General features: G+C 52.4%; 1 protein-coding gene across 1 annotated transcript; it reads left to right on the top strand.

The window, feature by feature from the left end:
* Positions 1–12,148: 12,148 nt before the first annotated feature.
* LOC132332124 (EF-hand and coiled-coil domain-containing protein 1-like) lies at positions 12,149–17,741 on the top strand. Its single transcript, XM_059856095.1, has 2 exons — positions 12,149–12,845; positions 14,120–17,741. The coding sequence occupies exons 1-2, from the start codon at positions 12,216–12,218 to the stop codon at positions 14,528–14,530; spliced, it is 1,041 nt and encodes a 346-aa protein (XP_059712078.1). The 5' UTR covers positions 12,149–12,215; the 3' UTR covers positions 14,531–17,741.
* Positions 17,742–19,902: the final 2,161 nt, after the last annotated feature.

The following is a 19,902-nucleotide window of genomic DNA, read 5'->3' as shown; positions in this document are numbered from 1 at the left end:
TTGTTCTCAAGGCTAGCACCTACTGATGGCTTCCCTCTTTTCCTGACCTTGCCACTGGAGGAGATCCAGTCTGAGATGATCCCAGGGAAGGAAATGTGCCCTCAGCCCAGGGATGCTCAGCATGGGCTCCCCCAGCCCTCAGGGCCCTGCCGCTGCCCCTCACAGCAGCCCCTGCCTGGCTCCTGCCTGCCCACACCGTGGCATCCACGGCTGCCCCTGGGCATGGAGCTCAGCCAGGGCTGGTGCCGGCTGGGCTTTGCTGCTGCTGCCACAAAGATGGATATGTCACAACTCCATTTCTTTATTTAAACATCAACTGGGGGCCAAGCCCTGCCCAGGCAGACAGGGCCTGCCCACCTTCACTGCTGGCCGGGGAACAGGACCAGGGGACTCAGGGGCAGAGGGTCACGTTTTGGCAGGATGGGTTTTGGGAAGGGCTCGAGACGGTGCTGCAGCCAGGGCAGGGCAGATAGGGGCAGAAGTGGACAGCTGGGATCACGGGGGAAATTCTCTCTGCCCGAGTTGTTAGACTCCTCTTCAGAAGATGCACAGGAGCACCTGAGGAGAGAGGAGGTGGCTGAGGCCCCAACTGCCAGTGGCACACAGGGACCCTCCTGCACAGCAGGGCCCAGGGCTGGCAAGGCTCCCCAGCACGGCTGGAGCTGCTGGCACAGCCTGGCCCAGCTGCACAGCTGCCCCTCACGGCCCCAGCGAGCAGGGGATGGCTCTGGGCAGGGTCCCTGGCCAGGAGCGGGCCCCAGAGCGCCTCTGCCTTTCCAGGGCAAGCTCGTCGCTGCCCTTTCTCCTCCCCACCTTGCTTTGCCTCTGCCCTGTGCCCCTGGGGCTGCTCTTGGCCAGGCAGCCTCAGTGGGAGCCAGCACTGGCTGCATCCCCAGCGGGCCCCCCAGGACAAGGCCCAGCAATGAAGAGGCCACAGAAAGCACTGGGCAGCAGCAGAACCCTCAGCAGAGTTATTTGGACAACCATGGATGGGCCACAACTCCACTGCAGCCTCACTGGGAATGCTCCCTGACTATGAGCAGCCTTTAAAGAAGCTGTGTGAGGTAGAGAATCACAAAACACTCACTCTTTTCTCTTCCAGCAATACCAGATTCCGGCACCGAACATCATCAGGCAAAGTGCTGAACCAGCCACAATGGCCATAAACTTAATCAAACAAGTTGTTCCCCAGCAGAAAACTCTTTTGATGTGGTCAGCATGTGTTGACGTGCCAGCTGCATCTGTGGGAGCAATGGGGAGCGTGAGCCTGTGCTGTGCTGCACTGCTGAGCTGGCAGCATGGTGGATCCAGGCAGGACTTTCTTGCTCCCTGTTTCCCCCCGAGCTGGGGCCTGCGGGCTTCTTGCAGTCCCTTGGCACAGGACTGCTCAGGACCCGAACTCCTGAGCCTGCGTGCCAAAATCCCTCTCTGCTGCCCTTCTGCTCCAGGCAATATTTTCAAAGACATGGAAAAGGACAAGGAAATCTCCCAGCGTTTTTGAGCGGCTCCAGAGCCCACCCTCCTCCAAACAGCTGCCTCTCTGCATCTACACAGAGACCGGGAAATCACAAGACATCTCAGGCCCAGGATGCTGTTAGGGCTGCCAGTCTGCTGATGCCAAATGCCTCCCTGCAGAGGCTGGGGAGAAGCTGCAGCCAGGCCAGGCTGGGGAACAGCCCTGCAGGGCGTGGAAGCAGCACTGGGGCAGCGAGGCTGCCATGGATCCCTTGCCTTCCTGCTGTGCCAGGCACGGCGTGTCCAGATGTGCAGCCAAAGCCCCTGGCTGCTGAGCCCCAGGGAAAGGCTGAGGGAAATGCACCCACCACGCTGGCTGTCCACATCACTCCGTTTTTTTTCCAGATGGCTGGATTCCTCCAAGGACATACTAGCTCCTATACGTTTGTTCTTCCTTCTCAGGGGACCTTAAGAGAAATATTTCCAGTTCCCAGGAGTGGATCCCACAAAAGCAGGGCTCAGCCTGTGGGGTCAGCAGGGACACACTACTCACGCCTGCGATGGGAACTGCGCTTGCGTGCAACATCCAGCAAAGGACCTGGGAAAGTCCTCCCTGCAGACACCCCTGTAACTCAACAGCCACAGAACTTTCTGTCACCTCTGCTCATCTGCACGGGCACCACTGAGCCACAGGAGCAGTGAGGGGATGGTGCAGGGTCAGGGCACACACGTGCATGGCTCTGTCCTGGCACCTGCAGCGATGCCCCCCTGGCCGAGCTTTGGGCTCTGAGCTGGCAGCTCTCCCAGGGGGAAAGGCCTTGACCTACGCTCACCATGTCTCCAAGGCTCAGTAATGGCTATGGCTTGGGAATCCTGATCATCTTCATTACCAGGATCCTCTTCGTAAAAAGCATCATCGTCATCATCAGGATCATCTTCACCATCAGGTTCAGCTGCAAAGAAAGGACAGAACAGCTCCTGTGTCATTTGCTGAAGATTCTCCTTCAGGCCTGAGTGGCAGTGAGGGCACCTAGGTGATTGGTGCCATCCAAGGCACTCTCTTGGCTCTGCCTTCCACTCAGCGGCAGGGGCAGGGGGACCACATCCCTGCAATGGCCCCACACTGGGGTGGAAGGAGCTCCTTGCGGGGCAGTTGGGGCAGAAAGGGCTCCCTGGAGCTGCCAGCAGCTCTAAACCCAGCCCCAGGCAGGGCCAGGCCTTGGCAGTGGCAGCAGGAGCAGCTCAGGCTCCCTGGAGCTGGCACAGGAACTGTGAAAGGCTCAGCCCCGGGACACAACCCTGGGCCCGGCCCCTTCCCGCTCTGCTCTTCTCCGTGGCTGCACAGAGCTCACGGAAGGACACACTGGCATTGCACACGGGAGGGAGGTGGACAGCTAAATACCTCCTCCCATTGACAGTGATCCTGTGGGATCATGGTTGGGCACAAGAGGAGAAATTTGGAGGCCAGGATTTCCAGAATCCATCAAACTTTGGAGGATCTTAAGGGAAATGACGCGGGAACATTACTCTGGGCAATGATTACCCTGTTAGGAAAGGGTTGTTGATAGCCCACCTCCACCAAGGTCCAAGATCCTTAAGCCGTGCTTTATCAGGGTTTCCAAATGACGCAAGTCGGGATCCCAGTCTAGAAAGGAGCACAGTTGGGTACCATGCCATGATGTGCTGGGATCCCCTTCTTCTACAGGGAACCCAGCACTCCAAGGAGGTCAGGTGATGCTATGTGCCAGGAGTGCCACGCAGCAGAGAGGGCAGCTCAAGCCTCAGCAGGGCTCAGGCCCAGAGGCACAGCAATTACCTCCTGGGACTGTGCCTGGCATCGCCTCCCTTCCTGCAGCAGAGGCTGCCAAAGAGCCCCTGCTTCCCCAAGGAACCTGAGCCTTCAGCACAGCCTCTCTTTCCATCTCTGCAGGAAAGAAAAGGGATAGCGGGATCAGGTGGGGCTGTTCCCAATCGGAAGGTGGCATCTTCAGGAGGCAATGCTGGTCAAAGACATTAATAACATTCAGGAAGTCATCCAAGCCTTGGAGCAGGGCCAGGGCTCTCCCTTCTGCAAACCACCACCCCTCCTGATCTGCCCAGAGATCTGCCAGGAAACTGCAGGTGGTCTGAAGGCATGTACGGCCCCTGGTGCAGTTTGGGCTCCCTGTCAGCTGATGCCAAATGCCTTCCTGCAGAGGCTGGGGAGAAGCTGCAGCCAGGCCAGGCTGGGGATCAGCCCTGCAGGGCATGGAAGCAGCAGCGGGCAGCGCGTCTGCCAGGGATCCCTTCCCACAGTGCCGGGCACCCCGTGTCCAGATGTGCAGCCAAAGCCCCCGGCTGCTGAGCCCCAGGACAATGCTGAGGGAAATGCACCCACCACGCTGGCTGTCCAGATCACTCAGCTTCTTGTCCACGTGTTTGGATGCCTCTAGAACCTTACTGGCTCCTCTAGGTTTGTTCCTCCCTCTCGGAGGACCTTAAGAGATGAATTTGCATTTTCCCTGAGATGGATCCCACAAAAGCAGGGCTCAGCCTGTGGGGTCAGCAGGGACACACTACTCACCCCTGCGATGGGAGCTGGGCTTTACAGCAGCAAGCAGGAAAGGAGCTTGAAAAGTCCTCCCTGCAGACACTCCTGTAACCCAACAGCCACAGAAGCTTCTGTCACCTGGTTCCTGCCAGGTTGTCAATGATTATTCTCTGAGGGGAACATGGACAACATACCTGCAGGAGGCTTAAGAGGCTGCAAATCTTCATGGAGTCGAGCTGCTGGAGAAACCTTCCTAGCACGCTCATCTAGAGGGGAGCAAAGACCAGACCCATTTCCATGGTGTGCTGGGATCCCCTTCATGCCTTAGGGACCTGGGCACTGCCAGGGGGTTGGATAAGGCCGTGGGAGGCAGATGTCAATGGACAAGGCCAAAGCTGCACAGGGCCCTGGGGAGCTCAGGGCTGGCTCCTGGTAACTCTCCTCTCTCTTTGCAGGCCCTGTGACACATTACTGGAGAGGAAAAACAGGGCCAACCCCGGGCCCGTGGGGGCTGTCTCCCTCCCCCAGCGGAAACCCTTCCTAATGGCCTGGGGAAAACCACCCCCAGCGCTTCTCGGGGAGCAGGGAGCGCTGTCCCGGGAAAGGGGAGCCAGGCTGTCGGCTCACCTGCTCCCTGCACTTGTAGTGGAGCAGCCTGGGCAGCCCTGGCAGGCAGGGCCACAGCCAGGAGGAGCAGCAGGAAGAGGCGCAGAGCAAGGGCCATGGTGCCTTGTCCTCTGCCAGTCCCGCTGCTCTTGCTGCCACCGCTGTCCTGACACCGCTGTCCCAATGTCAGCACCACTGCTGCCACCGCCGCTGCTGCCGCAACAGTTGTGCTCAGGGACTGACTGCTCGGTCCTTGTGCTGCTGTGCAACCACGGGGCTCTGGGACCTCTGTGACCTCAGAGCCTGCTGTGACCTCATGGCCAGGGTGGAGTTGTGCGGGGAGTGGGATCTGCCTTCTTCGGAAGGGAGCTCATCCTGCCCATCTCCTCTGTCCAAGGGTTGTGACAAAGTCCCACCCCAGCTGATCTCACAGGCTGGGCCATGAAAGGATGGAGAGCAGCTCTGCCAAGAATGACTTGTGGGTGCTGCTAGATGAGAGGCTGGACATGAGCCAGGCATGTGCATCCAAAGGAGAGTGCCCAGCAGCTTGAAGGAGGTGATTCCACCCCTCTGCTCTGGTGACACTCCACCTGGAGTACTGTGGAAGAGGTTTTACAGGGACTTCTTTGAGCCATTGAGATGTTTGACAAGAGGATTCGTGTTTACTCCTGAAAGAATTTTTTTCCATGGTTGTTTACATAGAAACCTGAAAAAAGACGGATAAATAGGAGAAACGTGTAACTGCCTATTCCAAGAAGCACTTTGCTTGTCTCTCGTGACCTATGAGCAAAGTGTAAACTTAGGAGCTTTGTAAGAATGTAGACAAAGCAGGCATGCTAGAATAGAAACAGGGTTTGAAGCCTTCTGGAAACGGAGTATGTGTCTTTGCATTGTCTCCGGCTCTACCACGACAGAGTACTGCATCCAGCTCTGGGTTCCCCACACAGGAAGGACATGGTCACGTTGGTTCTAGTCCGGAGGAGGGACAAAATTCTCCGAGGGCTGGCGCCCTTCTGCTTTGGAGACAGGCTGGGAGAGCTGGCGGTGTTCAGCCTGGAAGAGAGCAGACTCCAGGGACACCTGATTGCTGCCTTTCAGGACATTAGGAGCGCTTGTAAAAGAGATGGGACAGAATTTTTTGTAGAGCCTTTTGTGACCAGACAGAGGGGGAATGGTTTTCATCTAAAAGATGGACGATTCAGACTAGATGAAAGAAAGCCATATTTTACACGGGAGGTTTTGAAACCCTGGCACAGGTTGCTCAGAGAGGTGGACATCCATCCCTGTGTTAGCGTTCAGGAACACATAATCACGAGAAATGATTATATGCAGGTGCTTTTATTGAAGAGCTCTGGGTGTCAGGGGTAAAGACCCAAATCTGACTCCGACATAGGTTCGGGATGGATATGCTTTTATATTCTATCGTTATATAACTTTCGTGTTAATTATTAAACTTACATTGTTCTATAGTATACATAGGTTTCAGCCAAGCATGGCCACCTTAGACTAGGAACATACAGTTTCTCATTGTTCTTCTTATGATTACACAATAATTATTTTAATCACTAAACAATCATTTCAGCTAGCAATTATACTACTTACACAGGTAAAACACAAGGCTTAACATTTCAGAGTTTATCTTAGCATTTTCCAGGGCGCCACTACCACCTGCAGACATTCAAGCTCATGCTCTGAGCTCCCTGACCTAGTTAAAGGTGACCTTGCTCACTACAAGGCATTGGACTAGATGGCCTCTAAAAGTCCCTTCCAAGCCAAGCCATTCTGTGCTCCTGTGCACCATCAAAGCAGGGCTGGGTCAGTGCTGGGGTGATTATGCTGGCCCCTGTATTGTGGCAGTTGTGTCATTTAGCAATTGGCCACAACAGGATTCATGGGCTGGGCAGTGAAATCTGCAAATTACACACAGTGTGCTCAAGGAGAAACAGGAGAGGGGCAGAGCTTCCAGTTCAGGTAAATGCCAGCATTGTGCTGCCCATTCCTTGTAAAGAAATAAAGGAATGTCCTGAAGATCCTCCCTTCATGTGGGTGCATTATTGGCTGTATCCGTACTTGTGTTCTGTCAAACAGGTAAGTTGTTACAGCTTCTTGCCCCATTTATCACTGGATAAAACCCAAATACAGCATTGCTCCTTGTCTGCTTTCTTCCAAGTCAAGGCAGATTTTGTTCATGATTGAGTGGGACGTATTCATGTGTTCACAAGCAAATTCTTCTTGCCATTCCCACAGTGGCAAGATTGCTTTGTGGATTTGCTCTAATCAGACTGCAAGCAAGGCCTACCTCTCACTAGAATTAAAGCTGATGCACTGGGAGGCAAAGTCTTGAGGAATTTGTCCTGGTGTCTGGCACTGTAGAGAGTTGTTTTGTAATTGAATGACATCTGAAGACAGGTGTAGTCTACCCTGCTTCTGGCATACTAGAAGTGAAAAAACAGCCTTTGAAACAGGATTTTACCCTTTCTTCCTCTTCCTCCTCCTCCCAGGAATTTTCATCTCTGAGGTCTAAGCTCTTCAGCTGCCTCACAAACATTGTTTTAGTTCAGGCAGGCATCCATGCATTGAGCCCCAAATCAGGACTGTGGCTGTGGAGCTTGAAGCAATGTAGGTTTATAGGACGAAAAATAATAATAATCCATTCCCAGGTAAAGCCAAGCATTTCCCAAGCAACTCTACCTATCCTCAGGGATGTTTCAAATAGGATCATTGTAGAAGCTGGGAGGGGGGAGAAAGGGTGTCATCAAAATTAAAAACACAGCTTGCTGAGATTGTTCTATGCCTATTAAAAGAGAGTCCAAATTGTTCATCTATGGAACATTCACTAAGAACTGGATGAGAGATTGTCAAAATAATTGCTTGGGGAATAAAAAAAAAATCAATACAAATAAGTTTACATGTAGATAATAAGTAAATCATCATGCTAAGAAAAAAACTAGACCTGCCAAAGCTAAAACCAATAGGGCTGTTTCATCTGTCTCCACACAAAAAAATTGCTGAAATGAATCAGAGATCCTCAAGACCAGTACTATATACAGGAGCCTCCATGTATTGGGGAAAAAATGAAGGAAACTGTAGTGTGCAATTCACAGAGGTAGCCTGGAATTTATTGGTGGATTTGTTGCAAACTTTCTGAGAGCAGGCTGGAAAAGCATAGAGGCTGGTCAGCCCATGTGTGGGCATATACAGCAGTGTGAGGGATCATTTTGGGACCAAGTGCAGGGAGGAAAAGCAGCACACAATTACTGGGACCATCTCTTTGCTGGCTGCAGACTTTTTGTCAGTCTGTCCCCTGGGGCTGGGGGAGCTGTCACGGGCCAGGGAGGGCCAGGGCTGGCAGGGGCTGCTCAGGGATGGGTTTGGCCCGTGTGCCTCGAAGCAGCGACTGCCCAAGCAGCTGCGCTGGCCCCGGGCTCTCCTCCCGGCCTGCTGGGCTTGGTTGGGAGGCACAGCCTGTGCCAAGGGGCAGCAAGGTGCCTGCAGGCCCCAGCTCGGGGGGAAACGGAGAGCGTCCTGCCCGGATCCACCGTGCTGCCAGCTCAGCAGTGCAGCACAGCACGGGCTCACACTCCCCTTGCTCCCACAGGATTTCTTGGCAAGGCAGACACAAACGCCCAGAATCCACAGAACACCCCAAGACTTTTTTGCCCCCAGGATGTGCGCAGGTCCTGCATGATAGGCACCATAGTGACACTGTGCACTGTGCCAGTTTTCATTGGGCTCTGCTATGTTGGGTTCCGGTGGTGGAAGGAAAAGAAACGGTAAGTTGCTGCTGATCTCTACCCTGCAGCTTCTTTAAAGGCTGCATAGAGTCAGGGAGCATTCCCAGTGAGGCTGCAGTGGAGTTTGGTCACTCCATAGTTGTGCACATAACTCTGCTGAGGGTTCTGCTGCTGCCCAGTGCTTTCTGTGGCCTCTTCATTGCTGGGCCTTGTCCTGGGGGGCCCGCTGGGGCTGCAGCCAGTGCTGGCTCCCACTGAGGCTGCCTGGCCAAGAGCAGCCCCAGGGGCACAGGGCAGAGGCAAAGCACAGTGGGGAGGAGAAAGAGCAGGGACGAGATTGCTTTTGAAAGGCAGAGGCGCTCTGGGGCCTGCTCCTGGCCAGGGACCCTGCCCAGAGCCATCCCCTGCTCGCCGGGGCCGTGAGGGGCAGCTGTGCAGCTGGGCCAGGCTGTGCCAGCAGCTCCAGCCGTGCTGGGGAGCCTTGCCAGCCCTGGGCCCTGCTGTGCAGGAGGGTCCCTGTGTTGCCACTGGCAGTGGGGCCTCAGCCACCTCCTCTCTCCACAGTCGTGCTGCCGCTGCTCCAGCATCCTGGCCGAGAAGGCGTGCCTCTCCCTCTCCCCCAGAGAGCCCAGAGACCGTCGGGTTTGCCAGCTCTCACATGTGGCCTCGGCAGCAGCAGCTGCCCAAGAAAGCAGAGCACCAGCCCTCCGTGCCTCCCCCACGGCCCCCCAGCCCGGCCCTGAAGCAGAAGCCTCCCGAGATCCCCCCACCTCCTCCCCTCCCGAGCTCAGCACCCTGGTCCAGCTAGGACTGCAACTGGGCCAGCCACGCAGGGCTTGGGCCACCAATAGCTTGGGGCACCTGCTCTCCTCTACAAATAGCCCCTGTTACCTTTGGGCAACAGCCAGAATCACTTTTCATTCCCTTGGACCTTCAACAGGAAGGACTGAAGATTCTTCCCACGCCCTTTCTCATCCTTTACCACTTTGATTTTCAAACAGTTGGGAGCTGGTTGCATCTCTTAAAGACTTTATTTACACCGCATGCTTTACCTTACCTGTCACTGGAAAAAAAATAAAAAATTCTTCAGTTTAGATTTCATTTTTAGTGCAGTTGGGCTGCTCACTGTCATCTTTTGAGAGGAAATGAAGTTTTTTTGGGATGGTGTAGTCATGCCAGTCGGTGTTCAGATTTTAATATTGGCACCTAGTTTCCACTGAGAGCATGGATGCACCTCTGAGAACACAGGCAGTTAAAAGCTGTGAACTCCCAGAGGAAACTCTCTTTGAGTTCCAGTCTTAGAAGAGAGCAGACCTTCCCCTGCTCTGCTCCGAGCTGGGTGGTGGGGGAGGGGAGCCATGTGGCCGGAGGGAGGTAGGCCAAGCCTGGGCCGAAGAGTAGAAGAGAGCACGGCGAGGCTTCGGGCAGCCATCCCCCATTTCCCCCCCGGAGGGAGAGAGAGAGAGAGCAGCCTGTGCCTGTGATAGCGCGGCTGGCGTGAAAGAGAAGAAGGGGGGTGCCCAGCAGGGCAGTCAGCCGTGGGAGTTCATGAACCAAACCGGCAGAGCCTGAGACTTTTAACCCTTCTTGAGATGATAGAAACCTTGCAAATGCTGATTCTTCCTGAAGTTGAAGAGATAGAGTAGAATAGCAAGAAAATGAGCAAGTGAAAGACATTGAGAGAAGTTGAGAAGAATCCTAGGTAAGAAGAGATGATAGAGTAGCCTTTGGCTGGACTTTTCTTGAATAGCCATGGCAGAACCCTTGAGTTCCTGTGACACAGAGACTGCATTCTAGAGAAAAGCAATAGCTCAGAGCCAGGAGAGTGCGGTGAAAGTGTGTAAACAGAGACGACAAGTGAGGAGAGTAGTAGTAGTGCCCTCCATCTTCGAAGAAGAAGAAGAAGATGATCTCTGTTCAAGAGACCCCTCAACCCCAAGGAGTGAAATCTGGGGGGGGACAAGTGTCCCAAAAAGAGAGAGACTGTGCTCTTTTTAAAACTGGACAAAACGTCCTTAAAGAAAAAAACCCTAGAAGCAGCTCTAGTCCATGTGCAGTGGTGAGAGCACAGGACATAGAAAGGTCACGATGGCAAATGTTTTTCGGGCGGTGCCACACGTGACACAGAAACACGAGAAATTTTGACTCTTTCCTGGAGAAGTCTGTAGTGAGGAAAAGATTCCTCTCTTCTCAAAGAATTGAGAATTAATTATCTAAAAGGTGGTGATAGACTGAGAGCGAATTAATCTAAAGAGTAGTAACAGAATTAGAAATTTAGAGGGGGGAGGAGGAGGAAATTTAGAAAGTTTTCATCCTGTGTTCTGTGTGTTTTTCCTTGTAGTTTTAAGTTCATTTTTTTTTCTTTCAATCTTAAGTTAGAGCCTGCTCTGCTCTGTCTCTGATCGCATCTCACAATAGATACCAAGAAAAAAAGTATTCTCATAGAAGCACTAGCATTGCGCCAAGCTCAAACCATGACACTCACATTTTGAACGATTAATTTTCCATGGTACTACTACTTCCCTTTTCATTGCTATCCATAAAATGTTCATCTGGACATAGCAATCAGCAGAATTACTGAGATTTACCTCAAAGCCCAGAGGAGAATCTAGCACAAAATATTCCCCCTGTGTCCTGCACAGCAAGAAATATTCAGAGGAAAATACAGTGGCAGCCGAGACTTGTTGAACTCCCAGAATATTGAGCCTGCAGAGGAGGCAGACAGCCCTGGCAGTGACTGAGGGGACTTTTCCTCACAGACTCCTCTGGAAGTGTGTCAGTCCAGGAGGGGAAAGCTTTTCAACCTTTGCCTTATCTTCCTCCTGTGCTAAAATGTAAGGCTCCTCCTGAGCTACAAACAATTCTCCATTCCTCAACCAAGCTACTCAGGTTCTTATCTTAAAGAGCAAAAGCAAATGTGGTCAGAAATTTCTCATCCAAGCCTGTTTGCAGAGAAACCCCATCAGACGCGAGCAAATATTTCTTAGCATCAGTTCACTCAAAGAAAACCAACCCTGAATTGAGCAGCGCTTTAAATGAAGTTGAATTCTCTTTCCTCACCTATCAGCCAGACTGGGTTGCTCCTTTTTTGTCCTAGAGAGAATATTAGAATGATTTGCTCTTGACAGGACTCCTTGGATGGCTCCCAAACTGGTTGCTGTTCACCACGCCTTGCCTGGGCTCTTAATGCAGCCTGTTAGCAGCACCTGACTTTGGCACCCTGCTGAGCCTTTGGGCACGGCTGGTGCCACGGTCCCCTCCTGACTCCTGGCATGTCCCTGCTGGTGGAAGGAGCCCTGCTGGTGCTGCTGCCTGCGTTCAACAACGCCGGTCCTACTCCCCAGCCAAAGAGAGACTAAAGTCGCTGCTCTGGGCAGCTCGTTTGAACGAGTTTAACGCCTACTCACCTCTGTCCCAGACCTCTTTAGACCCACCCAGCAACACCATAAAGTCACCTCATCTACAGAGGGGAGCAGGTCTGAGCGAACAGAAGGTGGGCTTTCACGCACATTGGGGTTTTAATTTAGTGGAAGCACTCACTCGTTCACAAGCCTTCCTTGTCAAAGTGGATTGTGCGATGCCATTGTGTTGCTTGGGCTAAAGAGAAAGCAGAAGGGAGAAATGAGTTAAGAAATGAGAAAGACACTTGGGGCGCAGGCTTGGCAGCCAAACGGAGCACGATGGCACCCAGCCACTTTGCCGGAATCCCCTTTGGTGCCGGACAAAGGCAGACGCGGCTCCGCTGCGGGGCGAGCCGGGCGCTCGGCGAGCGGCGCTGGAGCGGTGGCGGCCCCGCCCCGCCCGTCCCGCCCCGCCGCGGGCCGGGGCCGAGCGCTCGGCCGGGCGGGAGCTCAGGATGCTCGGGCAGCGCCGCGGGCCGGGCGGGCGCGATGGAGCCGCCTGAGGGCTGGGACCCCTACGGGCGGCCGGCCCGGCGCACGCAGTGGCTGGTCAGCGCCCTCGCCTACCACTACGGGCTGGACCGCGGCGTGGAGAACGAGATCGTCGTGCTGGCCACCGGCCTGGACCAGTACCTGCAGGAGATCTTCCACCGCTTGGACCGCGCCGGTTCGGGCCGCATCCCCGGCGAGGACTTCCGCACGCTGTGCCAGGTGCTGGGGCTGGAGGAGGCGGCGGAGCCCGAGGAGTGCGCGGAGCTGTGGGACGGGCTCTCGGCCGAGCTCACCTTCCGCCAGTTCCACGCGCGGCTCTGCGGCCACTTCAGCACCCGCGCGGGGCCGCGGCTGCCGCTGGGCCGGGAGAGCGAGCACATCGAGACCCAGATCCGCCTGCGCAGCCCCCGCCGCCGCAGCGACCCCGCCGGCCGCGGAGCCGCGGGCAGCGCCGAGCGGCGGCCGCCGGGGCCCCGCTCCCGAGAGTGCTACGAGGAGATCGTGGCGCTGGAGCAGGCCGAGGACCGCATGGCCAAGCTGGAGGAGGAGAACGGCAGCCTGCGGGAGCTGGTGGAGGACATGCGCGCCGCCCTGCAGAGCAGCGATGCGCGGTGCCTGGCGCTGCAGGTGAGTCCGGGCCGGCTTCTGCAGCGGCCTCCCGGGGGCGGCTCGGCTGGCCCCGAGTGCTTCAGGAGAGATGCTGCTCTCGGAGAGTCGGTGTTTATAACCCCTCCGCTGCCAGACTGAGACCGAAGTTGCTCGTTCATCGTCGGCATTAACTTTTTAGCAAAGTTTGGTTACAGGGAGGCTTTAAGGAGAAATGTATGGCACCGGTGTACCATAAATATAGTTGTGAAGAGCACTCTGTTTACAGTGTAGGGGACTACGGCTTAACAAACCCGCGCGTACAATGCTGCTGTTTCTTCTACTGCACGCGCAGTCAGGATGTGCTGATAGCATACGCTGGATGTGCACCAGTGCAGGGTTTTTCCTGAAGTGAGAAAGAACTTTTGGATTCCTGCCTGCACAAGCACAAGCAGTGTCTCAGTCAGAAGCGCCTGTAAGGAATATTAGAAGGATGTTTTCCTCAGAGTGTGGTCACAAGAGTTCAGAGTTGGAGCCAGTTCTGCAGGCAGGCTGATGAATAGTCTGGGGCTCCTCTGCAGAGCCCCATTAATTCCGGGGCTGGTTTCTGCTGGTTCTGCTGTACGGGCTCGAGTGACACACATACACACTTAACAGCAGTTAAATTCCTCTGGCATGAAATAGCATGGAACAGGCAGAGCAGGGAAGGGCAGCATGGACCCATTGTTCTGGCAGGTCTCACCAGGTGTGATTTGATACTAATACAGCACTGACAGAACTCTGCTCCACCTGTGACACTTCCACTTGCAGTAGATGACTGTTGTCTTCCCAATGTCCAGCAAGGCAGGTCAGAGACACCTTTACCATTTTCATCTGCAAAAGGGAAAGGAAATCAACAGCAAACACAAAGTCACCAGTCAAAGGTCCCAGGATGAATGAAAACGACAAAGAGGAGAGCTTCAGAGCACCCCCAGCTGCTCCCTGCTCTCTTCTTCTGAACACAACTTCATTGTAAATATCTTTTTCAGCAGACTGCCTGACTCCTGAGTACAGACCATAGTAATGACATGAAAGCTACACAGAAACTTGTGCACTAATATGATAAGTGTGTAGGTTGAAAATTAAATACATAGCTAGTTATTAAAACCTACTTTCCAGAGATTGTTTCCTTGTCTCTGTATTTGGCAAAGTTAGTTGCTGATCAGCTCGATGTGATTGAAAAAAAAAAACCAAACCAACAAAGCACAATCCAGCCACTTTCAGTCTTCATTAAAGCCCATCATTTTCTCCCTGCTTTGTGCTCCTGGTCATTACAGGTGGGACTGTGGAAGAGCCATGCCAGCCATAGAGAAGGAGGATCCTGCTTCATAGGGAGGAAGAGACCATTAACACAGAAGCACTCCCAGACCAAGTGCCTCCAAAGTGTCCTGGAGGAAATGGAGCTCATGCGGAGCTCCAGGGATGGGCAGATTGAAGAAGCCATCAGGTTCAGCCAGGAGCTGGAGAAGGAGCTGAAGAGCTCTCAGGAAGCTCTGGTCAGCCTGGAAGATTGCAACCGTAACCTGAAGAGGGAGCAGGCAGAGACGAGGAGGAAGGTGGAAGAGGCCAGACACGCTGTCCTGAACAGTCTTGGCAAAGTGAAGGAGCTGGAAGTGAGAGCTAAGGAGGTGCCACATCTGCAAATACACATCCAGCAGCTGGAATCACAACTGCAGCACTACAGGTAGGTTGGAGTCTGACAAAAAGTGCCTATAAATTCAGTGTTGGGGCACAGGTGAGTTTGAGAATCTCTGGTTGGGGCTTATTAGATGTCTCCAGAACACCTTGTAAAATCTGGCCAGAGGGAAATTAGAAGCTGCTCATCCATTTTCTTGGTAGGGGTCTTTAGGAGATCTAGCAGTCTTCCAGGCCAAAGGGTGCTGGTCTGCAGAGAGCTGAAGTCACTCCTCAGACACACAACAACAGAACTCAGCATGCTAATGCTTCAGGAAAGCCCCAACACAAATTGCTGAACGTCCTTCAGAAACCATTTCCAACAGACTTTTTCCGCTGCCTTTCCTGGTCCTTAGGTCCCATCCCAAGCCAGCTGTAATCAGATGGCTGACTCTCCATTTTGTATAAAAGCTCTTCAGCTTGTCCTAGGAATTGGGGAAAAGCACACAAGGACAACTTCTGGCTGCTGGTTGGAAACTTGCTGTGACTTCATTGCTTCTTCACTGAGAGAACAGGTGATAGAGGAGGGAAGCTGAAACGTTCCTAAACCCACAAAATAATAGAGTGGGAATCTCAAAAAACACTTGCCAACTAAACCCCACTTTTGCAACGGCATAAACAAATCCTTCCAGAAGTCAGAAAGTTGGTCACAAATTTAATAGTCCACTGCTTTTGTTGCTTTTAACCTCAGACCAAACTTGGACTCACCGATGGTTATTAAGTGTTAGTCATTTCTGCCCAAGTTCCAGACTGACCTAAGGAATAAAATCTAGTTTATATTTTCACTGACCCAAAGAAAATCAGTATGTCTAGACATATTTTTACTTACACGCTAAATCTAGTATTTTAATAAATTGCACCTTCTGAAGTCCTTGCCTCTTCCTAAACTCACACTTCCTCTGTTTGCTTATAAGAAGAATTCATAGTGAGTTATTTGTGGCATCCTAGCTATTGTAGTGTTTTATGAAGTGAGGAAGTTCTAAAAAGAACCATTTTATCCAGTGTCTTTCTGGCAGCATTGTGAATGTTAATACATGCATGGTTGCAGAAGATCAAAGAAAATAGAAGCATTTCTTTAAACACCTGTAGGATTTAAAAACCCCTGCGAGGGCATGTAACGTTCAAGGTGACTGTCAGGGGACTCTGGAGGAATGACACAACTCCTGGTGCTAAAAGGGATCACACAGCTTGTCAGGGCTGTCACCTTCTCCTTGGCATGGGCACCAAAGGTTTAAGATGGGTTCTTGTCCTATGGAATTGCTTTTCCAAAGTACCATGAAGGATAAAAAAGATCACCTTGAAACAGGTTAAAGGCAATCAACAATGTCCACTGGCCTTGCAGAACAGGAACTTCATGGGTTACATCAAAACAAAGAGTGCCAGTTTAGAAATGTAAATTATATGTTCCTTGTAAGACAACCTTCATTTGTAATACTTCTTTTTTAATTGCATGCTAATTTAAAGTGAGTGTCAAGCTCAGGAATGGTGCTGGACTGACCATGTGGGAACTACACCCCTTTTTTAGCCCTGTAGCACATTTAGCAGAGGCCCAGGCCAGCTTTCAGCCTCTGAGATTCTCTGTTGGCCACAAAGCACCTGCACCTCCCCATCCAGTGAAACAGCTCTTGGTGCAAACAGTTTAACTTAGAGATGCATAATGGTAACTGGGACTTGCATGCCTGTGCTCATATTCCATAACACAGGGAATCCCACCACTCCACGTGTTCCCGGAGTGGCACACAAGGGGCCCAAACGGGCACAAAATGGTGAATAAGTGGGTGCAGAGCTGTGTGTTAGGGTGAGGAAAGGGTTCAGCAGCAGCTCTGCCCCACGCAGCCTTGGCTGTCCCAGCTTGTCCCACTCCCTCTGCTTGCTCACGCTGCTGCTCAGGCAGCCCAAACGCCTCCTGCTGCGAGAGAATCACCTTCTCCTGACCTGCAGGAGCCCACATCCATGGGTGTGGCTCGGGTGAGCTGCTGGGAGTGCTTGGTGAGGGGAAGAGATGGGTTGGCTGAGGCATGGAGAGGGAGGGACAGCTGGGAATCCACAGGGTTCTGGCTGTCACTTGGCAAGAGTATCACTTGTCCTGTTGCTTAAGTCAGGCTGTCTTTTGGTTGCTGTTACCTGTACTGTTAAAGTCTGCCTGTGTTTCAGTCACCTTTCCAGTGAGCAGTTTTCTCCCCTGCCAGCTGTCACACAGAGTTTGTGAGCAGGGTCTGCAGTTGGCAAGAGCTAATGCTGCAAGGTAGGGCTGGAGAGGAATGGGGGGATTTGGGTGTTCTGCAGAAAGCACTGACAATTGCAGGTATCTCTGCTGAGAATTCACCCTATCTGGCTTGGTGAGCCACAGGTTTCCTCCAGCTAAAGTCCAGTTTCTTCCAGAGAGGATCATATTCAAGAATGACTCTAATCTATGAGCTTTACACACTGCTCCTGTTTATAGTTTCATATTTATCAAGGAAATGCTTTCTTCGTTTAGGATCAGATTTTAAAAGCTCTTTTAGCATCTAAATCCCTCTTCTAGACCTTCATCAACTTGCAATCACTTAGATCTGAAATCCCAACCGTGCCCTTAAGTTATAATCCCCAATGCAGGAAACAACAGTTTGCATTTAGTCAAGCAAGTCTTTAAGTACCTGCAAGTGATTAAATGTTGTCCTAAATTGGAGTGTGTAATTATAATCACCTATTCCTGATTTCATATTCCAGATTCATATTCCTGCAATCTGTATGACTTAAACATGATCTTTTTCGGAGTGCACAGGTTCCTGTGCCAGGGCTTGAACTGCCCCTGTCCCATCACTGGGTTCCTAAACCAGCCTAGTTGACCAAATAGTTCATCGTTCTTTTCTTCAGGTGCCCATCCTGATCTTCCTACTCTGATGAATGTCTCAGGTTTCTGTCTGGACTATCTTTCAGCTTTTCTTTTTTGATTCCTGTAAAGTTAGTGAGTCAGTTCAACTATAAAGGTAAACCTCAATAAATTCCTTCCTGAAAAGCTGGAGTTCAATTCATTTCAGAGGAAAAAGACATCTCAAGAAATTGTATACTTACCATTGGTATTGTATCAAAAGTGTGTAATTGCCAGCGCCTGATGCCTGTGGGTGGCCAGAGTGAATGAATGTCAGTCAGGGAGGAATTCGCTGCACTTTCCATATTCGACACCTTAAAAGCATCTGTTATTTTATGTCTTTACTGAATGTAACTGTATAAAATAAAACTTTTAACCACTACTTCATAGCAAAAGGATAAATAAAGAGATTTTATTTAAAGCTGAAGGTGTTTTGTTAGCTAGATAGATAGATATAGATATGTCTGTTCCTCTTGGAGTTGGATAAAGACAGGGGAGGCTTGGATGGGGAGATGTTTCTTCCCATGGAAGGGATTGTGTGGTTTCTCAGTATCTTTGCACTTCAATCAGCTGCTCATTCACTGAGCAGGTCTGAAAGACTTGGGCAATCTGAACAGTTCTTTTTGGGAGGCACCTCCATCTCTCTTGTCCAGCAGCACCATCAGGACACTGAGTTCCCAGTGTCCAGGGAGGTTTTGCTGTCACCCTGAGAGAGACCACTGAGCACTGACATCCACTGGGCCTCTGAGCCATTGACCACAACCCCCTGGATGTGACCAGCCAGGCAATTCCTCCTTCTCCAAACTGTGCCTCCATCAGATCCACAGCTCACCAAGAGTGGTGGCATCTCTAGCTCTTCCTTGTGCACTGGGGTGTTGTGGAGTGTTTCTATTGTGTTTTCATTTGCAATTCAGTTTCAATGGTCGGTTCTACAATCCTCCCCCACCCTTGTAATTTGTATTCCTATAGCATATTTTATCCTTAATGGACTGTTCCTTTGCACCTCTGTGGTTGGTTTTTCCCTGGTTTTCCATCTTCCCAAAGACTTGACCTTTGTTCCTGAATGTGCCCTGTTCCTCCTCCTAGGATGAACCATGTCAGTCCCTCCTGCCCCTTTTTCCAGAAACTTTCCTGTCATTATTGTATCCCTCAAGATCCCATTGGGTTGTTTAAACTGTTCCCCTGCCCTGTAATTCCCAATTAGTTTAAGCATTGTATTCCCTGCCTTATGCTTCTCCCCAGGTTTCTCCCAATTGGTTAAAGTTCTGTACCCTGCCCTTGAAGCTCCCCTGTTGAAAAACCCCTTCTACAGCCTGGATTTGTGTCTTTCAGTCCCTGACCTTCCTGGGAATAAACACCTTTGGGAATGATACAGAAGACCTCTCCTTGTTCCTTGTCCCTGCCCCCGGTGCATTCCACCTGTGCCATAGAGCAGTTGTGCCCTACAGCCGCACCCCGAATTGTGTGGCTGTTTGGGGGCGGCGCCCTCCTGGTGACAGTGCTGGGAGCAGGCCCGGCTGAAGAACTCTGGCACCGCGTCCCTGAGGCAGCCACTCCGTCATGGGAGGCCTCTGGCTTGCTCAGCCTGCACAGACCCACCGTGTGCTCCGCAAGGTTTCCTTTGGCATATCAAAGCATTGAAGAGGTTGGGTGGTTTTCCTCCCTGTTTTATTGACTGACTGTGTCCTTTCAGGACTACAAGAGGAAGCAGAGCCTTCGATGAAACCAAAGAGCTGTGTTAGCCATGGGCCCCCCAAGGTACCGAAGTTCCCGCTGGGAAGCTGCTGAAAGGTAGGAATGTGGCACTTGTCTCCAGCCAGAGACCACTGACTCCTCAGCATCCTGGGCTGTGGCTGACAGTGCCTGAGGAGGTCAGAAATCCTTGGATGTGATCTCCTGTGCCAGTGCCCAGAACACAGAGCAGTGAGCTTGAATTGGGGGGACAGGCCAAGCCCTTGGACACTACTCCCAGGCAGGATGAGCTCCCTCCCCAGGAAGGAAAATTCCAGTGCTGAGGTCCATCCCCTCCCAGGCCATAAGGTCACAGCAGGATTCTGAGGTCACAGCAGGCTCTGAGGTCACAGAGCCCTGTGGTTCTACAGAATCAAAATATCCAGCTCCTCAGTCCTTAACAACGGTTGCTGACATTGGGACAGCAGTGTCAGGACAGCGGTGGCAGCAAGAGCTGCGGGACTGGCAGAGGGCAAGGCACCATGGCCCTTGCTCTGCGCCTCTTCCTGCTGCTCCTCCTGGCTGTGGTCCTGCCTGCCAGGGCTGCCCAGGCTGGTCTGCTGCAAGTGCCGGGAGTAGGTGAGCCGGCAGCCTGGCTCCCCTTTCCCGGGACAGCGCTCCCTGCTCCCCGGGAAGCGCTGGGGATGGTTTTCCCCAGGCCTGTAGTGACGGTCTCCATTGTGGGAGGGAGAGAGCCTCCACGGGCCTGGGGCTGGCCCCTGTTTCCTCTCCAGGGATGTGTCACAGGGCCGGCAAAGAGTCTGGAGAATGACCAGGAGCCAGCCCAGAGTTCCCCCCAGGCCC

Source organism: Haemorhous mexicanus, chromosome 11 (genome assembly GCF_027477595.1).
Source record: "Haemorhous mexicanus isolate bHaeMex1 chromosome 11, bHaeMex1.pri, whole genome shotgun sequence".
NCBI lineage: Eukaryota > Metazoa > Chordata > Aves > Passeriformes > Fringillidae > Haemorhous > Haemorhous mexicanus.
The sequence above is the reverse complement of the archived record's forward strand: the minus strand, read 5'-3'. Positions and strand labels throughout refer to the sequence as shown.